We start from the raw sequence: 20,297 nt of genomic DNA on the forward strand, positions 1-20,297 counted from the left end.
ATTTCTGCATGCTCAGGGAGCATCAAGTACCTAAGCAAGTTAATAAGCACACATACTGGAAAACTGCTTTATTAGAATCTTTGCCTTTTCAAATGCCACATTTTGGCTATCACAGACATTTCCCATCTATTTTAAAGACTGTTTCAGAATACTCATTTCAGAATCAAAATATATTTAGAAGAAAACATACTTTTTAGCTTCAAAAAAATCAACATCTCTTTCAGTCAGATTTTAAATTTTTAGTCCATTTCATATTTTTAGTGAATTTTAAATTTGAAGATGCTTGCCTCTCCTCTTCTGCCTCTGCTTTCAGACTTATGTATGTATTCATACCCATTTCAAATGCTTAAAACACAAACGTGGGCAGTTCTTAACTAGAAATATGGCCACAACAACAATAATATTATTTTGAATAATACAGTGGTTTTGGTTGCACGGTAAGGAGCAATGTGAATCAGACACAAAATATTACCCTTGCTTTCCATTTTACCTTGAAGGCTTGCATGCAGTTCCTGAAAATATCTTCCAGAGTTCTTTATCTGTTACAACAAGGTTTCCTTGAATCATAGCTCCAAGTAGCCCAAAGCTCTCCACTTCAATTTGCTGAAAACTTACACTACGAATGGTAAGAGACCAAATCTTTGCCCAGGTTCTCTGGAGCTCCAACTTCTGGGTGCTTTTCAAATCATTTTTCTGGTTTTGACACAAAGCTACCTCTGTAAGACACTTCAGCACATACGGGGTCCTTTCGCCTCGGCGCTGCTGAGGCAGTAACTGGTGAAGTACATTGAGTAAGGGAGGTAGCTCACTGTTAGGAAGACTCATGGGATACTTTGATATTAATTGAGCTGTAATCTGTAACCTTGAAAACACAAAGTGAAGCAATTCATATAAAATATAAATTTGTGTCTTCAAAAGTAAATGAACAAACAAAGCGTTCTCTAATTGTCATTTCACATTTATACTTCCCAGTACTGAGCTGATTTGTTTACTATCAAAGGTTAAAGATTCAGTATTTCTACTGTTTTTACTTGTAAAGTCTGCTCATCTAGCCTTACTATCACTAATAATTTCTTACAAGCTGACTTCACTGATTTCTGATCACAAGGGAAGAAAATTTCAGGAAAAAAATTATTTTTCTTCTTCTTCTGGACCAGCCTGTTACACACTCTAACCCAGAGACTGACCTCAAGGGTGAAATTACATAAGCAGGAAACATTACAACATCATCTCTGCAGGTAAGAAAAATAAAATTTAGCAAATGAACAAAATGTTAAGCTGGGGATGGTAAGTTGGAAGGGTTTTGCTTATAGCAATGGCCGCAACTCTACTCAAATTAGTAAATTACAGTACTCGCAGTATTTCTTGGAGATTGCTACCTCCACACAGAATGGCCTGTTAACTTCTCTAACCGGATCCTAAATAGCCACTTTGCCTCAATACTGCAAGCAATAAATACACGCGCACACACACACACACAAACGTGTCGCCCCAGCTCAGGACCCAATTCACAAGCAGCTACACAGTTATGGTATCTTGTACAGCAGTTTCCAAGAAAAGTCAGAAATACAGAGAGGAAGAGTAACAACAAAAAACATCCAGTGTAATCGCTTTTAGCTAAAAAGTCAACATTCTTGGGTTTAGGACTACAACTGGTAAGTTCTGGAAAAGTCTATCTGTAGTCTTTTAACAACAACTTGGCTTCCTGCTATGCTCTCTGCTACTCAGTCCTTCTCCTGTTGCAGTCAGTAGAAGACAATGTGTAGCTATACCTCCAGCTGAGAAGTCTTTCATGTCAAACAAAATAACTCTCAATCAAGGTCCAAGCTAAGATGCTAGGCCTTGCACTTCAATGGTTTTCAGGCCAGGTATTACTGCAAACTGTGTGAACTAGTCCAAAATGGCCAAACTGTTAATGGTTGCTGTCCTATGACACAGCCAGCTTAAGACAGCAGTAAATCTTGCATTAATTTCCTAATACTCACAAGCCAGATCGCACACACACCACTTACATAAAGACTGGTAATATCTAGCACAAAAGACAAGTGAAAATTAGAGGCAGTAATATCTCATACGCTACAACACAGTTTACCAGACCTCCTCTGTTATTTCTTAGGAAACCAAAGATATAAAGTTTTTAAAGCAAGAATGCCAAGAACACTACTCACTACTTTCCAAATGCTGTGACAATCTAAGCTTAGTGCTTAGTATATAATTACAGCAAGTGCAGACACCTAATTTGAAAGCACAACATATTCAGGAGAACACTTAAATGTAAAAAGATGTCTGTAGTGGTATTTGTTTCATGTGAAGATGTTATTACCAAGGTATGACATCAAAATCCTTCTGGGATCTTTGCAGGTTGTCTCGAATTACCTCCCAGCCTAATTCAATCCTCCTGCGCTTGCTTGGTACTGTTTCATCACTGGACTCTCTTTGTGAAACAGCATATGATTGGGTAATTTCCAGAACTTTGGTATCCTCTGTAAAAATCTTTTATAAAAAGAAATTAAAAAGTACATAAATAAAAAAAAGTAGTATTTACAGGAAAACTGAAATGTCAAACTAAACTGGCCTGTATTTTACTGTGTATAAAGCATCCTAAGAGGCAACCAGAATTATTGTTTATTCTTCACTATAACAGAACCTCTGCTTATAGTCTAATAAGCAACACTAGTGAAACCTAGCATAATTTAGGAGTCCACACATTTCTAAACTGCACAAAAATGACAACTAAACACAACAGAACACAGACAAAAGGTACTAATAGTTCAGTAAATGATTTTGTGGAAATGCGGAAGCCATACTACTTTAAAAAGCAAAACACAGAACACAGTAAATATATAGTCAACTTTATATTCAAATAAAAACGTTACCTGATGACAAATATCAGCCATTAACTCAATCAAATTTTCCCTTACAACAATATTACGTGAGCCTGAAGAATACTTTCCTCTACTACCGATGAGATTTATTTCATTCACCAGCAGATCATATAGGTTATGTAAGATACTTTGCCATTTTGTTGAGTCATATGCACCTGTACATGCAAAACCAATTAAAAGATAACATGTACCACTCAGTTGTTACAATATGTAAACCTACCTAGACAATGCAAAATACAGCCAAAATCAGAGTAAAGAATGCAAAACTTAACAAATGCAGGCCTGCAAAACAAATCTTATAATGGAGAATGAATAAAGGAAAAAAGTGAAAGAAGTTAAGAGAGAATTTAATCAGCATATACAAGTAATCAGGGTAGGAAATAAGTTTCTAATAATTCTTTATCTGACTGTGTCCTGGTTTCGGCTGAGATAGAGTTAATTTTCTTCCTAGTAGCAGGCATAGTGATGTGGTTTGGATTTAGTAGGAGAATGTTGATAACACACTGATGTTTTTAGATGTTGCTAAGTACTGCTTATGCCAGTCAAGGACTTTTCAGCTTCCCATGCTCTGCCAGGTGCACAAGAAACTGGGAGGGGGCACAGCCAGGACAGCTGACCCAAACTGGCCAAAGGGCTATTCCATACCATATGATGTCATGCTCAGTATATAAACTGGGGGGGGTTGGCTGGGGAGCAGCGATCGCTGCTCGGGAACTGTCTGGGTATCGGTCGGCAGGTGGTGAGCAATCACACTGTGCATCACTTGCTTTGTATATTGTTATTATTATTATCATTATTATATTGTTATTATTATTTTACTTTCTTCCAATTATTAAACTGTTCTTATCTCAACCCAGGAGTGTTTTTTTCACTCTTACTCCTCCGATTCTCTCCCCCATCCCATCGGGGTAGGGAGAGTGAGCGAGCAGCTGCATGGTGCTTAGTTGCTGGCTGAGGCTAAACCACAACAAACTGGAAAACTACGATGAAATGCAATGGATAAATTTGGACTAATTATAAACTCTTAGCCATTTGTAGACAAAGTGAAAAAAAAAAATTTAAAAAAAGGATGCTATAACTGAAATAGGCCATGACAGACAAACACAATTACTGAGTGATGTTCTCTGACCAGTTTTATACAGTAAGACAGATGTGGACCATAGTAGTAATGTCTGGGCTTACATCAACCTAAGATATGAATATGTGTGGCAATCTAAACTATTATTTCCCTTCTCCAACGACTTTGTGTTTTGATTTAATTAAAATCACCTTTTGATTAAAAAAACAATCAACCTTTACAGGACCTAATACAATTAATGTTCTCTTAGCACACAAAATTTGAAAACTTATTTTCACTTTCACTCAATATTAACCTATAGCATAAAACTACTGACAAGTAATCATCACTCCCATTAACATTTCAAGACTGAGTATCAAAATTTATAAAGTTGGCACAATAATTTGAATAATCACATACAGTGATAGAAAAAAAAAAAAAAACCAGGGAGCTTTTTATCATACCTTTTCCCGGAGTTTTTGCACCCTTTGGATGATGAATATGAACTTGGAGACGAAATAACTCAATTATTGATTCCTTCAGGGAATCCTTTGGTCTGTACTGAGTCCATATATAAAGCACTGTAGGCAAAATTTCTTCCCCTACTTTACAAATCTGTATGCGACAGTTGACAGCAAACTTATTGCAGAAGATATTAATTGCTCCAACAATGTGATCCAGGCCTGCAGTATTCTTCTCCTGCCTGCAACATAAACCAAACACTCAAACTTCCAGAACAAATAATCCTACTTCTTTTTACAGGAATTGTTTAAATGTAAATACTAGCAAGTAAGTATATTCAGAATATTATTTGTCTAACAAATGCAGACATTATTATTTTAAAGAATGTATTAAATTTGTGTTCAAAGACAGAACAAAATATGTCTAAAGAAGTATTACCTGCTATTACTCAAGTCTAACCCCAAATACTTAAAATGAGTTATTCACTAAAAGTAAGTATTAGCATACAAAAGGAGCACTTGCAACATACCTTGCACACTGCATTGCTTTTGAAAAGAAGACAAACATATCAGAACTCAACCCATCAGTTTGGAAGCAGTACCCCCTCGTAAGTGTGTGAATTATCCTAGCCACCAAGACTCTATTAATCTTCCCAGAAGGTCTGAGGTATAATTGGCCATACAGGATCAGCAACTCTGCAAATGTATTAAAAAAAAGTATGTATGATATAGTGTGTATAGATGTTGTAAATATACAAATATACATAAAACCAGATATATTACAGAGGATTACATTAAAAATGCTTGAAGCAAAATATTGCATTAAGTATACAGAAACCACCATTCTGAATTCAGCTTATTAACAAAAGTTAACTGGGGAAAAGAATAAAACGTGGTCTTGTCTACACTGGCAGTAAAGTTACATTAATTCTGAGCTGGGATTCAATCTGCTTTGTGTTACACTGAGCAAAGTAGCTAAAGCCACACGATCAACTTTCACAACTACTTCCACACTCATCTTGATTCCACACTCAACTTCCATACTCTACATTGACTGCTCAGCACAGTGAGCATTGTTGCAGAATACACAATAAAAGGACTCAGAAACAATTTACAGCCACACATACATGAACAAAGAATGTGGTGCAGGAGAAATGGGTAAACAGATCAGAACAGTTGGTACTGAGGTTGCCCGTATTTCCATTACATGCAGTTCAGCTAGTTCACTCCAGCTCGCAGACCAACACATCCATACTTTGCACTCACTCACAAGTTTTTTGAATGAAAGGCCCCTTCCTCAGATTTTTGCTTTCTTATCTCAAGGCCCATTTAGGAATCATCACACTGTCCTTTCACCAGCCTCATACAAATCACGGTAGCACATTACTGATCCAACCATCACCATCAGTTTAATACGACACATACAAAAGCCTTGCTGCTCTTTCATTTATGCCACCTACAAGTGACATGATACTGTCCCTCCATCCACCAATGGACAATATCCACTCCAAAGAACCACAGCAGGAAGAAATACTGATTCAGTTCTATGACCTCGGCACCAATTCTAGGACAACACTTTGAATGAATGGACATCCACCTCTCAGGCCTCCTTTTCTCTAAGGAAAAATATAGGTAGAATGATCTTCTGGGAATCCCAGCCGCTATGACTACTTTGTTCACAGTCAACCAGACGTGAGCTCAGAGCAGCTGTATCATACAGTCCCTGGGATGCAGAATGACCAGTTACTGCACTTTTGCTCTGTAGAGTAACTATGACCTAGAAGAGCCTGACAACCCTCCACTCTGCTGGTCAGTAGCTCATCAGTTTGGGGTGTGTAAGCTCTCCACAGTCAGGATCAAGGCCTCTGAGGCACTCTCGCAGAATCTCTTCTTTTGAATACTCTGCATGAGTGACTTTGATGGCACCACCCAGGGCCTTGAGCTCTGGATTCCTATATCATGGAAAAGCCAGCTTGGGACAACTAGAAATAAGTAAAATTGCAGTGCCACTGCTTCATTGTTGTGCAGGCCTTGGTAGATTTATGGACATCTTGGAGTCCAGCAGGACTCATAATGCGACCTTCACCAAGTCTTTCGTAACTCTGGCCTCAGACTCAGTAGAGATACCAGCACCTTCTTTACAAGCAGGCATAGGGTCATTTGCAGAACTCAGGTAATTCTCTGAATCATGGGAATCAGAAACAGTTCATACCCTACACTACTGGGTCACAAAGCTTTAACCTGGTGACAACAGCGCCCAAGCCTGGTTTAACTGTGTCCCTTCTGCATAAAGGGTGGAAGTGCAATGTGCATCAGTGACCTCCCAGCACCCTCAGAACAGTGGGCCCTACACAACTGCAAGTATGCTGCAGCCCAGGGTCACAACAGCCCACAGCCAATGCTCCCTGTCCCTGCAGGGGATTCTTATTCTGGGATCTCCTCAGGTTGGGAAACCACTCCTGCTCACACCTGCAGAGCACTTACTGGCTGAACTCTTTTCACATCTACTCTCCAAGCCCTCTGCTGACCTCCCATCAAAGAACACACATGCAAGGAAAGCACGCAGCTTTACACAAAGCCTAGAATCTGCATGGGAGCAAAACATGCAGCAGAACAAGCACGTGAACAAAAAGCATTCAACAAATAAGAAACTTGATCTCACAAGACCAGCTGATCTCTTCTCATAGCTGACCCTGCTTCAAGCAGGGGATTGGACTAGAAATCTCCCGAGATTCCTTCCAATGTGAATTATTCTCTAATTCCCTGAGACAGCCAATACAGCTATAATATCATAAAATCATAGAATCATTTAGGTTGGAAAGGACCTTTAAGATAATCCAGTCCAACTATTAACCTAACACTACCAAGTCCAACACTAAACCAATTAAGGGTAGAGTAATAATTAATTTCATGTTTCCTGGCTTTGTGGCTGGATTTTTTTTAATGAAAGAAAAACTAGAAATCATTAAGGTTGGAAAGGATCTCTAAGATCATCAGTCCAACCATCAACCCAATACCACCATACCTACTAAACCATGTCCCAGAGTGTCACGTCTACACATTTTTTGAACACCCCCAAGGATGGTGACTCCACCACCTCTCTGGGCAGCCCGTTCCAATGCTTAACCACTCTTTCCATAAAGAAATTTTTCCTAATTTCCAATCTAAACCTCCCCTGACGCAGCTTGAGCCCATTTCCTCTCGTCCTATCACTTGTTACTTGGAAAAAGAGACCAACACCCACCTCACTACAACCTCCTTTCAGGGAGTTGTAGAGAGCTATAAGGTCTCCCCTCAGCCTCCTCTTCTCCAGGCTAAACAACCCCAGTTCCCTCAGCCACTCCCCATAAGGCCTGTGCTCCACACCCTTCACCAGCTTCGTTGCCCTTCTCTGGACATGCTCCAGCACCTCAATGTCTTTCTTGTAGTGAGGGGCCCAAAACTGGACACAGTATTCCAGGTGCGGCCTCACCAGCACCGAGTACAGGGGCACAATCACCTCCCTGCTCCTGCTGGCCACACTATTCCTGATACAAGCCAGGATGCTGTTGGCCTTCTTGGCCACCTGAGCACACTGCTGGCTCACGTTCAGCCAGCTGTCTACCAACACCCCCAGGTCCTTTTCAGCCAGGCAGCTTTCCAGCCACTCTTCCCCAAGCCTGTAGCGTTGCATGGGGTTGTTGTGACCCAAGTGCAGGACCCGGCACTTGGCCTTGTTAAACCTCATACAGTTGGCCTCGGCCCATCGGTCCAGCCTGTCCAGGTCCCTCTGCAGGGCCATCCTACCCTCCAGCAGATCGACACTCCCACCCAGTTTGGTGTCATCTGCAAACTTACTGAGGGTGCACTCAATCCCCTCATCCAGATCGTTGATAAAGATATTAAACAAGGCTGGCCCCAAAACAGAGCCCTGGGGAACACCACTCGTGACCGGCTGCCAACTGGACTTAACTCCATTTACCACTACTCTCTGGGCTCGGCCACCCAACCAGTTTTTTATGCAGCGAAGAGTACACCCGTCCAAGCCATGAGCTGCCAGCTTCCTAAGGAGAATCCTGTGGGAGACTGGCTTTACTGAAGTCCAGGTAGATGACATCTGCAGCCTTTCCTTCATCCACTAGGCAGGTCACCTTGTCGTAGAAGGAGATCAGGTTGGTCAAGCAGGACCTGCCTTTCATGAACCCATGCTGGCTGGGCCCAATCCCCTGGTTGATCTGCACATGCGTGTTGAGTGCACTCAAGATGATCCGCTCCATAATCTTTCCCAGCACCGAGGTCAGGCTGACAGGCCTGTAGTTCCCTGGGTCCTCCTTCCAGCCCTTCTTGTAGATGGGTGTCACATTGGCAAGCCTCCAGTTGTCTAGGACCTCCCCTGTTAACCAGGGCTGCTGATAGATGATGGAGAGTGGCTTGGCAAGCTCCTCTGCCAGCTCCCTCAGTACTTTCAGGTGGATCCCATCTGGCCCCACAGACTTGTGAGCATCCAGGTGGTGTACTAGGTCATTAACTGCTTCCTCCTGGATTATGGGGGCTTCATTCTGCTCTCCATCCCTGTCTTCCAGCTCAGGGGGCTGAATACCCTGGGGATAACTGGTCTGGCTATTAAACACAGAGGCAAAGGCAGCATTAAGTACCTCAGCCTTTTCCTCATCCTTGGTGGCAATGTTCTCCCCCACATCCAATAAAGGATGGAGATTCTCCTTGGCTCTCTTTATGTTGTTAATGTATTTGTAAAAACTTTTTTTATTATCTCTTACAACAGTGGCCAGATTGAGTTCTAGCTGGGCTTTTGCCTTTCTAATTTTCTCCCTGCACGACCTAACAAGATCCCTGTACTGTTCTTGAGTTGCCCACCCCTTCTTCCAAAGGTGATAAACTCTCCTTTTTTCCCTGAGTCCCAGCAAAAGCTCCCTGTTCAGCCAGACCAGTTTCTTCCCTGCCGGTTCGTCTTACAGCACATGGGAACAGCCTGCTCCTGCGCCTTTAAGACTTCCTTCTTGAAGAATGCCCAGCTTTCCTGGACCCCTCTGCCCATCAGGACTGCCTCCCAAGGGACTTTCCCAACCAGTGTCCTGAACAGGCCAAAGTCTGCCCTCCAGAAGTCCACGGTAGTGGTTTTGCTGGCCCTCCTCCTTACTTCGCCAAGAATTGAAAACTCTAACATATCATGGTCGCTAAGTCCAAAATGGCCTCCAACCACGACATCTCCCACAAGTCCTTCTCTGTTTGTAAACAGCAGGTCAAGTGAGGCACCTCCCCTGGTAGGCTCAATTCCTGCCACCCCTCCAGTGCTTCATGTTGCCAAGCCTCTGTCAAGCCTCATCTAAGTGAGCCAAGACCTACTGTCAGTCCTGCTTACAAAGCCTCATGATCCTCTCAAACACAGCTTTCACGCTGTCCTCCATCTCCTTCCCACTTCAGCACTGTGCTGTTGCAGCATCCTCTCTGGGATGCCTGCAACAACATGAGGACCAGATTGAGGGTGAAGAAGTAGGGGAAAGAAGCTGCTGTAGCATCCTCCTCTTCAGAAGAATATGCAGAAGAAAGAAAAAAAAAAAGTCTTTTGGTCCTTGAATATACGGGACAGTGCATGGCTCTGTTGTTTATTGCCATCCGTCCCACAGTTCTTAGGGTATCAAGGACACAGTTTTCTGCATGTGACAGTAAAACTGGGATAGATCCAGTTCTGCCTTAATTCCTACAGCAGACAGGTGAAATCAAGCTCTGAAAACCCTAAGACATGCTAACTTCAGTACCGCGGGGTGGCGCAGCAAATAGAGCATCTGGACATTTAGATTACAGAAGACGCAATGTAATTTGATAAGCAGCAAGGGTGGAAAGAGGCCTCCTTGGCAGTATCAATTCCTCCTTGTTTTGGTGGCTGGCATTTACTGGAAGATGGATCAAGAATCTGCTGCTGCTTTGAGTGCCTGAGGGGATACTGCAAGAGTTCTTTGAGCACTGATGGACTATCTCATCCATTTTTGCTGTGAATGTGGTCTGAACAAAGCAACTACCTTCTTAGCTTAAGGAACAGTTTAGGCTTGCATCCTATGGAGATCACACAAACTGCCCACATCAGTAATCAGCTACCTGGAATTTCAGCTGATGCAAAAGTTTGCTTACATGTCTTAACTCATCCTGGATGACGATTTGGCATGCCATGATCTTAGCGTACCCTCAGAAACAGCAGTGTTATCAGTAAGTGGAACAGAACATACTTTTCATCCTCTCCCCTGTTGGTGACCCCCTAGTTACAGACTACACAATGAATAAGAGTGCTTCTCAACTCTATGTACTATATTCATATGAACTGCCAGTGCTGAGAAATAAGTGTCACTGTTTAGCACCACACAGAGTCTCTGCATTGGAACATTCATGACCGGCAGAGGTTTAAGGAGCAAGGCTGCTCAATAACAGACATGGTGAATAAATTGAAACCTTTCAACCTACTGTCATGGTATAGGTCAGGGCAGACTAAACGCGCACATTAATTACTGAACAGTAATTTGCGTATTTATTGCCGCCAAGAAACTACAAACAGAACGCTATAAAATTGCAGAAAAATGGTTCTCTCTCCCTCCCCTCTCCTTGCTGATAAGAGTTGTCAGTGGTCAGAAGCAGCAGTGTTAAGCATGTTGGTTCTGGCTATGCAAGCTTGGTCCCAGGCATCCCTAGAGCTCCCCCACAGTCTAAAGGTAAAACCATGCTGACACACCACCACTCCTTTGCCCCTTCAAGCTGAGGTATATATATGAGCTTTATGAGGTGGAGAACATCTTCCAGGTTGTTTTGTGTTTACCAGTCAGTGGAGTGCTCTGAGCTGTTGTTCACTGATTGGTGTAGGAAGTCACTGGATCATTTAAGCAGGCTCAGCTATGAGATCAGACCAGTTGGTGTTGTCAGATCACTCATTCTTGTATAAGTTTGGTTCTGCTATTTCTGCCAGTTACATCATTTTTTCCCTGTGACACCTGCCTAACCGTACTTTATCTGACAAAAAGTTACATCCCTATCACCTGCACAGCAGCATACCAAAGGTCAGACTGTAGGCTCTCGGACATTTGCCTCATTATTCACGTTATAGCAGCTCAGCAGGCTGTGACACTTTCCGCCCCTTGCTCTACACCTCCCTAACACTCACTTGTTCAATGGTATATAGTGGGAGGTTACTTGCATCACAAATGACATCCTTTGCAACAGTTTCCAGACTCAAGGCTTGGAGATAATACAAGGTATGGTGTATCTAGTCGATCCCATGTTCAATTGTCCATAATTTCATCATTTTGTTTTTGGAGTGAGATCCATTACCAGACTCAATTATTTCTGGTGTACCATATCTCCATAAAATTTATTTTTCAAGACCTACTACAGTGCTTTTAGCAGTGGCATAAGCTACTGGGCAAGCCTCCAGCCAGCTTGCAGTCATTTCTTTAAAATAGCTAGGACATACTGATTTACCCTTACCAGACCTGTACACAGCTCCAGTGTAGTCCACTTATCACACATCTCCAATCTGGTAGTTTAAATGACAGCTTTCACACATCAATACGTTTTGCGGTTTAGCTTTTTTCACTAATGAACAAATTTCAAATACCTTTATTACTTGTAGAATGGCATCTTTAGACAAATCACTCCTCGGTCTCTTGCCCAGAGACAGGTGGAATCTCAGATGTTTCATGAGTCCATCAAGTTACAAATAGGTCCACTCTACATTCCCAGTCCAGGACTTCATTGACTGCAGCAACTTGAATAGTTTTGTCTGATGGATAGGTATTGATTTGTTCTCTGGTGACTCTTCCTTTTGGGACATAGCTAATGACGTGTCACACCCATACACTGAGTTTTTTTCAAATCCTGTGTGAAGTTTTTCCACAATGTAGCTATCCAAGTAGGCCTCCTTCGTCTCTGCCAATTCATGTTTCCACTGTGTAAGCCAGTTCCAGAGGGCTCTGGCCACCATCCAAGAGTCAGGCAAAATCTGCGCTGTTTCCTTTGTAATACCGCATCAATGGCCAGTCTTATGGCTTGGACTTCTGCATATTGACTTGGCTGTCCTTCACTTTCATCAACTTCTATCACCTGTTGCTCAGGATTCCAAATGACAGCTTTCTATCTTTGCCAATGGCCAACAATTAGGCAAGAACCATTAGCAAACATGGCATATTGCTAATTTCTGGAAAGCCTGTCATATTCCAGGGCTTCTTGAGCATGTGATAATATGTTGGGTGACACCCCAAAAGTCACCATGTTTGGACCAATCCATGAACATCTCCAGTAGGCTGTTTCCCCTTGTAAGTCCATTTATTCCAGATCACAGTTGCTGTGTGGAAAGTCAAAGGCATTTCTCCTTTCAGCGAACAATGAAGTACCAGCAAGTGAGGAGCCAGCAGCATTTCTGATTCCATTGCCACTACTGCAAATGCTGCCCAGATTCCTTTATAGATGGCCAATATTTCTTCTTCTGTCCGGGTATAGTTGGTAGCCTATAGTCAGACCTTATCATTGCTCAGGCTGCCACTCAAATGAGCCCATTTTCCTGGTGATTTGGTACAGTGGGTTCATGAGCAGACTGCATCCAGGGATGTGCATTTGCCAAAATCTCACCATTACAAGAAAAAGTTGTGTTTTCGTTTTATTGATCAGTGGTGCCATTGCTGCTATGCTGTAAATCACACCAGTAGGAATGCAACAGCACCCACCTTGCCATTTGACACCAGGAAACTATTTCTTGCACAGGTCTTTTCACCTTATCTCTTTTGAGCACAAATCTTGCATTTAGTAAAATTCTGATTATCTCTTTGTTTTTGTTATACACCTCATGGGCAGTGTTTCCCCATACTACAATGTCATCAATGTACTGTAAGTGTTCTGGGGCACTGCCCTCTTCCAAAACCTTTTGTACAAGTCCACAACAGATGGGCTATGCTTCCATCCTTGTGGCAGAAGGTTCTAGGCATACTGTACTCCTCTCCAGGTAAAGACAAACCATGGTTTACACTCAGGGGCCAGGGAAACAGAAAAAAACCGCATCAGCTGCATCCATGGTCACATACTGGGTAGCACTCTTTGCTCTGAGTTCCTACTGTAGTTCTAGTATACCTGGTACTGCAGTGTTCAAGGGTTCAAGGGTTACCGCATTCAAGCATCAATTACCTCTAGTTAATCTCAAATCCCCATTGGATTTTCACACAAGCCTGATGGAATCGTCAAACAGTAAATGGGTTTGAGCAACTACCCCTCAACTTTCCAGTCCTTTGATAAGACCACGTAGAGGACTGAGTAATTCTCTGTTGGTCCAACACTGTCACCAGTGCACTGAGTTGCAACCAGCACAAATTGAGGTGATGTCTGCTGCAGCCCTGACTCCTCCTCCTTCTGAGAGTCAGGCAGTTGAGCCAAGAGGTGTTCTCATTCATTACTACAGTGGCGAGATCAAATACCCACTGACATCCTCACGGGTCCCTAAAATATCTATTCATTAAAATGCCAATGCCCAAGATGCAAGAGGCACATGGTCCCAATACCAATTCACAGGGCTTCCACTTTCCTTTAGTAAGACTGAGTTCAGCTTCTACTACATACAGCTTCCACTGGCCTCATGTGACTCCTTTGATGATGCAGCCAGTATATACCAATATGACAGCTCCTCATAATTTTTAAGGGTATGACTATCAACATGCAGAAGCTCAGAGCTTCCAGCAGATGAGAGTGCCTCGTGAAGTTGGTATTTGCTTATCAAATCTAATTGCTTTGGGGCAACAGCTGGAATCCATGTTCTTACTTTCAACTCCTGCACCAGATCACTGATTTTATAAATAGAAAACAGACTTCTCCATTGTACTCCAAGAATTATAAACAAGCATTAAGGTGGAATCACTAAAAAATGTTATGATAACCTTTACAAAGCTCATATATCCCTCCTTTAATAAAAGCAACTTGTTTCCTTTAATGGATTTAAGTCTGACTTCCTCTAGATTTATGGCCTTCAGTCCTGCCTCATTTCAGTAACTAAACTCCACTGTGCCCCTTACGATCTAACATCACAATGTCTTATGTCATACTTCCAGCTTCAGCCCACACACAAAGAGACTCAGCTCACTTCCACGTTCCTAAACTAGCTAACTACCACACAACAACTCCCATTGGCTCCTCATGTAACCTGTATGTACCTTTCCAGTGACACTCAGTCTCAGTTTTCCTTCTCCATCTTCTTGAGTTATCTCTCTTCAACATCCCTGGCTTCTTGTCCCATTCCCTACCTGCCTACCCTCAGTTCTACCTGAGTATCTGGTTCTTCTTCAGAGGCCTTTCCCAATTATTGCTCTGAACTCCAGCTTCCAGCCTCCTTACATGATTAGTCCCTGCTTTTGCATTCTGCTCCAACCTGCAGATTGACAGCCCTTTGTGTTCTCCCCTGATCACTGGCTCCTAGTCTCAGGCATCTTCCCCATGCACTTCCAGCTTCCCTTTCAATCTTCAACTTCCAGTTCTACCTCCGTGGCCATATGGTACCAACTTCTTTAACTTCTGAGATCCCACCCTCAGGCTCTCCAATCACATCTCCCATCCTGAACCATTCTAGTTCGGTCACTTCGCTTTGCCAGTCTTCTGCAGTTTTTTTTGCCTCCCCTTTCACTCCTAGTATCACCAGACCCCTCTTCTGAGTTCTTTGCAGGTTTGTTTCCATTCTGTAGTTAAGAAACTCTCTTCAAGCTACAGAGCAGAGTATTTTCTCATAAAATGCTTTCCAGAAATCCAAACTTAGACTTCAAAGCACTACACTATGCAAATAAAGACAGTATTTCTACGCTTTCTCCAGAATTGCATATGCAATGTTCAATGAACTACACTGTAAAACTCCTAATACCTTTTTATTTTTCCCCAAATTATGGTACTATCACATCAACAAATGAAAACAGATGGGTTGAGAGCTTACTTCATGTCAGTTAAATGATTCAAAACACACACATTCTTCTCATGCTAATTAAGTTAGCTGTCTTGGAGTCAAATCCAATCATCTGAAAAGTGAAAAATTATGTTTGCATTTCCACTCAGTTCAGGTTGCATGCTATACTATTACCCAACTTTTTAATCTGTTTTTTTTTTATTTAAATCTTAAGTTTTCTATTTTTTCTTTATATGCAGTATGTCCATATAACAAGAGTGAATCAATGCTTTTTTAGGACCTTCATGAGCCAACAAAACTCAGATAATAAAATTTAATAGTAATACCTTAACTATATCAAAACTATACAAGCCAATACCTAATAACTTGTAAACAACTGCATGCCAACACCAGTTTTACTGAGGCTATTTCCAGCACACACACTGCATGGATTTGTTATATGTGTTAAGCTCTGTGGAGACCTGATTGTATGTAAGTACCTATCTTTCAGTAAGCAATAGACCAACAGTATGCAGAAAGAAAAAAAATCAATTCCTAATCTTTGTTGCTTGCTTTATTTCAACTGTAAGTCTTCAAGGCTGAAACTATTTTACTCCATGGTTTGTGTAGTACCTCACACAACAGGCCATCAAACAAATTTAAATGCACCTAAAACATGCTTCTGTAATAGGAAAATACATTTGTAAGTAGGCTTAAAAATGTTACCTGACCACTGCTGCTGGGATATCTCACACCAATATTTCCTTACTGAGAGGATATCTTTTAGGAGTATACTACTACAGTCAGATCCATAAGCTGCACAACTTGTTGGATCTCTTATAATTCCCATGACATAAATCAGAAGTTCCTGACATTTCAGTCTGGGTCCTCCTACATGAAGAAATAACATGCAATTGTAATTAATCCAAAGTGTGTCAAATAAATCTGGAATTAATTGTTCATAAATGCTTACTTAAAAATAACCCCCCCACCATACAGTTCAGAAACAGTTGTGTTAGGAATCATCTTCTTAAACAAATTGTTTCCAAGAAAGAAATTACTTATGAGAGGACACATCAGTTATATATATATTGAACAATACGAAAAAGGCACTGTGAGCATCAACAAGGACAGAGAAGGAGCACAAAGGACTGATTCACATGAAGATATTTAAATTGTGAACACCTGGAAGCGAGCAAGATGAACCCCACCCTGGCAACTTCAGAGTAAAAATTCAAAGTTGACAGCAAAGCACCAAAACAAAACAGTGATTCTATATGAATATATATTACTGACTTTTATTAGCACATCTGATGAAATATTTGACCAAACTTCCAACTTCTTGCATCTTTTTCTGTCTGGTAGTTTGGGTTGAAGCAGATGCATTTGGCTTTGTCAGTTGGAGGTTTTTCATTTCTTTCTGGAAATATTTCTGCAGGATACTTCAGACAAAAGAGATATTGATCAAGGATCTGCACATTTATGACTAAAGTAAAATATGTAAATGTTGTTTTAGCCTAGAATGTCAGTGCTTTTTCTTCTCCTCGCAATTCTAATTACCAAAGACTAAAACCAACTGAAATAGATTACAGTCTAGGCACGATGGAAATAGTCTATAAAAGGAGCTATTAGTTTTAAAGATAATCCAGAAGCAACCTGAATAGGAACCAAACTTTCCTTTAAACTTTGCATAATGCTAAACATACAATTTATAACTGGGAAAAAAAGCAATGCTAAGGATTTTTTATTTATGCTGCAACCTTATACAACAAAACAGTAAGAAGTACTCTTCATTGTTTTTACTGGGCAAAACCTTCAAGTCCTATTTCTCCATCATTTAAAATTAACATATAGATTAGATTTTAGATCTACAATAGATTAAGTTTTTCACTGGCTTTGTCACCGGCAGCTACTGGAGTTTTTCTGGCCTGCTATTTGTATCCAGTTTAGAGTCTGTATTTTTTGTTTTCCTCCTATGTTTTTCTAATATATTATTGGACATCTCAAAATCAACGTATAAAATTTATCAAATACTTCTTACAATATTTTTGGTACAGCCATGAAACAAGAACTATTCCAATATAAAAACATCCAATTAAAAAACATAATGGAAAGCTGACCAGCCACCAGCCTATGAAAACTAATACTTCAGATGCACTTTTAACATGAAATTTAACACTGGTCCCAGCTGCTCTAAGAACTCACGCTCAGTCCAATCTTGTAGTACACCTAAAGCAGATTATATTAAAGATGGGCCTCTACAAACCTCAGCACAGCTTCTTTAATTCACAAGCCACAGTCCTTCTACTATGTCTTGAAGAACTCAGTAACACAAAAAGTTCTAATGAGCTATCTATAATCTACATACGAACTATATGTTGAAAATCAGATGCAGAGGATAATTTTCAGTAAAAGAAAGTAACCATTATTTTTGCAAGGAAAAATGACCACCCAATTAATGATCAGTTTCCTAGCAGTTAAGTTTTCTGTATGTGATAAGTGTTGCATTTTTGGCTATTTTAAATTTATTTCCTTTAGAGACTTTTTTTGGTTTTTTACAAGCTGACAAGAAGTCTAAATCAATCTGCAGAAAGATAAGCATTAAAATAGGCCCAATAAACAAAAGAATGATGTTCCATGTAAGAAGATTGCGACCATTCACAAAGAAAAAGAAAGAGATTACCTAAATACAGCATCCCAGTTGAGTTGCTTTACTTGTTTAGAATCAGAATTCCGGTCCAGCTGGAGAACTATTTCAGAATCACAGAGAAGTCGCTTGAAATTTTCAATTTCCTTCTGAAAATATATTTCAAGAAACAGAATTATTAATGATTCTCTTCATTGCTAATTGAGGCACACACACCAAAAGAAAACTTGTTACCCTTCGCTCCACAGCCTTCTCATTTTCAAGGCGACGACAACAAATGAGCAGATCATGTAATGCAAGACTCATGGTTCAGTTTAACAGAAGAGTCATTTGTATCTGCAAACAGAAGAAAAGGATAAAAGTTATTATTTCAACTTAACACAGAGCCAAGTCAACCAGCCCAAAACCTGGGAATGCAATATATTGAAAATACAGTATCAAACACAACCACAATGTTATTTCACCGAAAAGCTTGTCTCTGGGTTAGTCTTATTGGTCACAAGACTGAAGCAGTGACTCACGCCAAAAATGTAATCCATTCCCACAGGCAACAGTTGTAAAGAATAACAGCAGAGACCCCCTTCACATGACTCCGATTCCCTCACCTTTTATGAGTGATAATAGAGCTGGTCAGACAATATGGAGCGAAATTATAAGACTAGAATGACACAGAGCTGAATACATTTAGGCAAACAGCACTAACTTTCAGCAGCTTGCTGTTATCAGTAGCTGTCTCAACCTTATGCTGGCAGGAGAAGGTAGCACTTTGAAAACTCTCTTCCTCTCTCACATCCTACATTTTCATAGGTACGCACTATCATATTGACAAATCCCTCTGGACAAAACATGTCAAAGGATGCTCGAGTATAAGAGCACAAGACAGGTAAGCTGGAAGTAACTCCAAGCATATGCTGCTGAGGCTGCAATAGGCAATTGAGAACGGGTGTTCATGATGCATAGCACTGCATCTTGAGCACTTAAGTGAGACTATAAAAAATAAAATAATAATAATAAGATATAAATATAATATTTGTTTATATATTAAATAATATACAACTAATGTATTATTTAATAAATATAATAAAATAAAAATATAAATAATAAAAATAAAATTAAAAAATAATAAAAATATCCATTCAGACAAGTAAAACTTTAAATATCTACTGTCTCATTCATGTCCTTTGGCTTCAACCAAGATCAGGCTGGGACTAACTATGATCAGAGCTATGGTGCCTGATCAGCTGTGTACAAAAAGGCAAATGTCAGAAGCATGAAGGCCGGCTGTACTGTACAACTGAACTCATTTAGATGATGAGCTGTTCCCCTATTAACTGGCTGCTTTTGCTGAAAAAAGAAACAGAAAGGAAGGAGCAACTTTTTAAACACTAATGACTTCCAAAATGGTGACAGGCTGAAAAATGGTTGACAGAACTGCGGCAACACGGGCTGTACGCTGCAGGGACTGGGCATCCAAGGGGAAAAAGTCGGTCCTCTCGTTTGCATTTAGTGGTATTTCAACTGCCATAACAACAACAGTGAAGAATGCCTAACACTGAATCCATCTACTGTTTCTCTTACTGGTTACGTAGTTCTCTAACCATCATATTACGACCACGTTCATCCCCATTACACAGAGGAAGGAAGGAACACACCCAAAAAAAAAAAAAAAAAAAAAGCCGCGTGGAAAGGTGTTTACCAACAGGCGTGCGGGGCAGCTACAACTAACGGGCGCCACCCAGCCGCTCCTCCACGGGCAGCTCTGGCTCCCCCGGCACCCCACGCCGCCGCCGCCGCCCCCCGGCACGCGTGAGGACCCTCAGGGTTCCGCGGCCGCGGCCGCCGCCCGCCCACGCCGCAACCGCGGCGGGCCCGCCCCGCCCCGCCGGGCCCGGGCCCGGGCCCCTCACCTCAGCCGCCCACGGGCGGAGGGGCTAAGGGCCGGGCTCGCCACCCTCCCACCAGGACTCGAGCCCGCGGAACGGAACGGAAGGCAAGGGAAGGCAAGGGAAGGCAAGGGAAGGCAAGGGAAGGCAAGGGAAGGCAAGGGAAGGCAAGGGAAGGCAAGGGAAGGCCACGCAGCCCCTCAGGGCCACGCAGCCCCTCAGGGCCACGCAGCCCCTCAGGGCCACGCAGCCCCTCAGGGCCACGCAGCCCCTCAGGGCCACGCAGCCCCTCAGGGCCACGCAGCCTCGGGCGGAGGGAGACCGCGTCGCCGGCGCGGGTCGGGCGGGGAGGGCAGGAGCGGGCCCACCTCCGAGCGGCCTGGCGGGCGGCGGGCGCAGGCCGAGCAGAACGGCCGCCCGCGGCTGCGGCGCGCACCCTGCCCTGCTCCCGGCGGCTGCGGGTGGACCTGGAAGCG

At 42.0% G+C, this 20,297-nt stretch overlaps 1 protein-coding gene across 1 annotated transcript in view; it reads right to left on the reverse strand.

Annotated features, from left to right (window-relative positions):
• Window positions 1–20,227, reverse strand: part of ATM (ATM serine/threonine kinase) — a 92,420-nt gene extending 72,193 nt beyond the window's left edge. Inside the window, exons 1-10 of the mRNA XM_075723913.1 lie at window positions 20,190–20,227; window positions 18,173–18,274; window positions 17,975–18,087; window positions 16,588–16,733; window positions 16,018–16,182; window positions 4,934–5,099; window positions 4,407–4,645; window positions 2,877–3,040; window positions 2,324–2,493; window positions 491–862 (exon numbers count right to left, since the gene is read on the reverse strand). Of these exons, the coding sequence (XP_075580028.1) occupies window positions 491–862; window positions 2,324–2,493; window positions 2,877–3,040; window positions 4,407–4,645; window positions 4,934–5,099; window positions 16,018–16,182; window positions 16,588–16,733; window positions 17,975–18,087; window positions 18,173–18,244 (1,607 nt within the window). The 5' untranslated portion in view covers window positions 18,245–18,274; window positions 20,190–20,227. The remainder of the gene's footprint in view (window positions 1–490; window positions 863–2,323; window positions 2,494–2,876; window positions 3,041–4,406; window positions 4,646–4,933; window positions 5,100–16,017; window positions 16,183–16,587; window positions 16,734–17,974; window positions 18,088–18,172; window positions 18,275–20,189) is intronic.
• Between the last annotated feature and the right edge of the window lie 70 nt (window positions 20,228–20,297).

The sequence above is a fragment of the Pelecanus crispus genome, chromosome 1 (genome assembly GCF_030463565.1).
Source record: "Pelecanus crispus isolate bPelCri1 chromosome 1, bPelCri1.pri, whole genome shotgun sequence".
Lineage (NCBI taxonomy): Eukaryota > Metazoa > Chordata > Aves > Pelecaniformes > Pelecanidae > Pelecanus > Pelecanus crispus.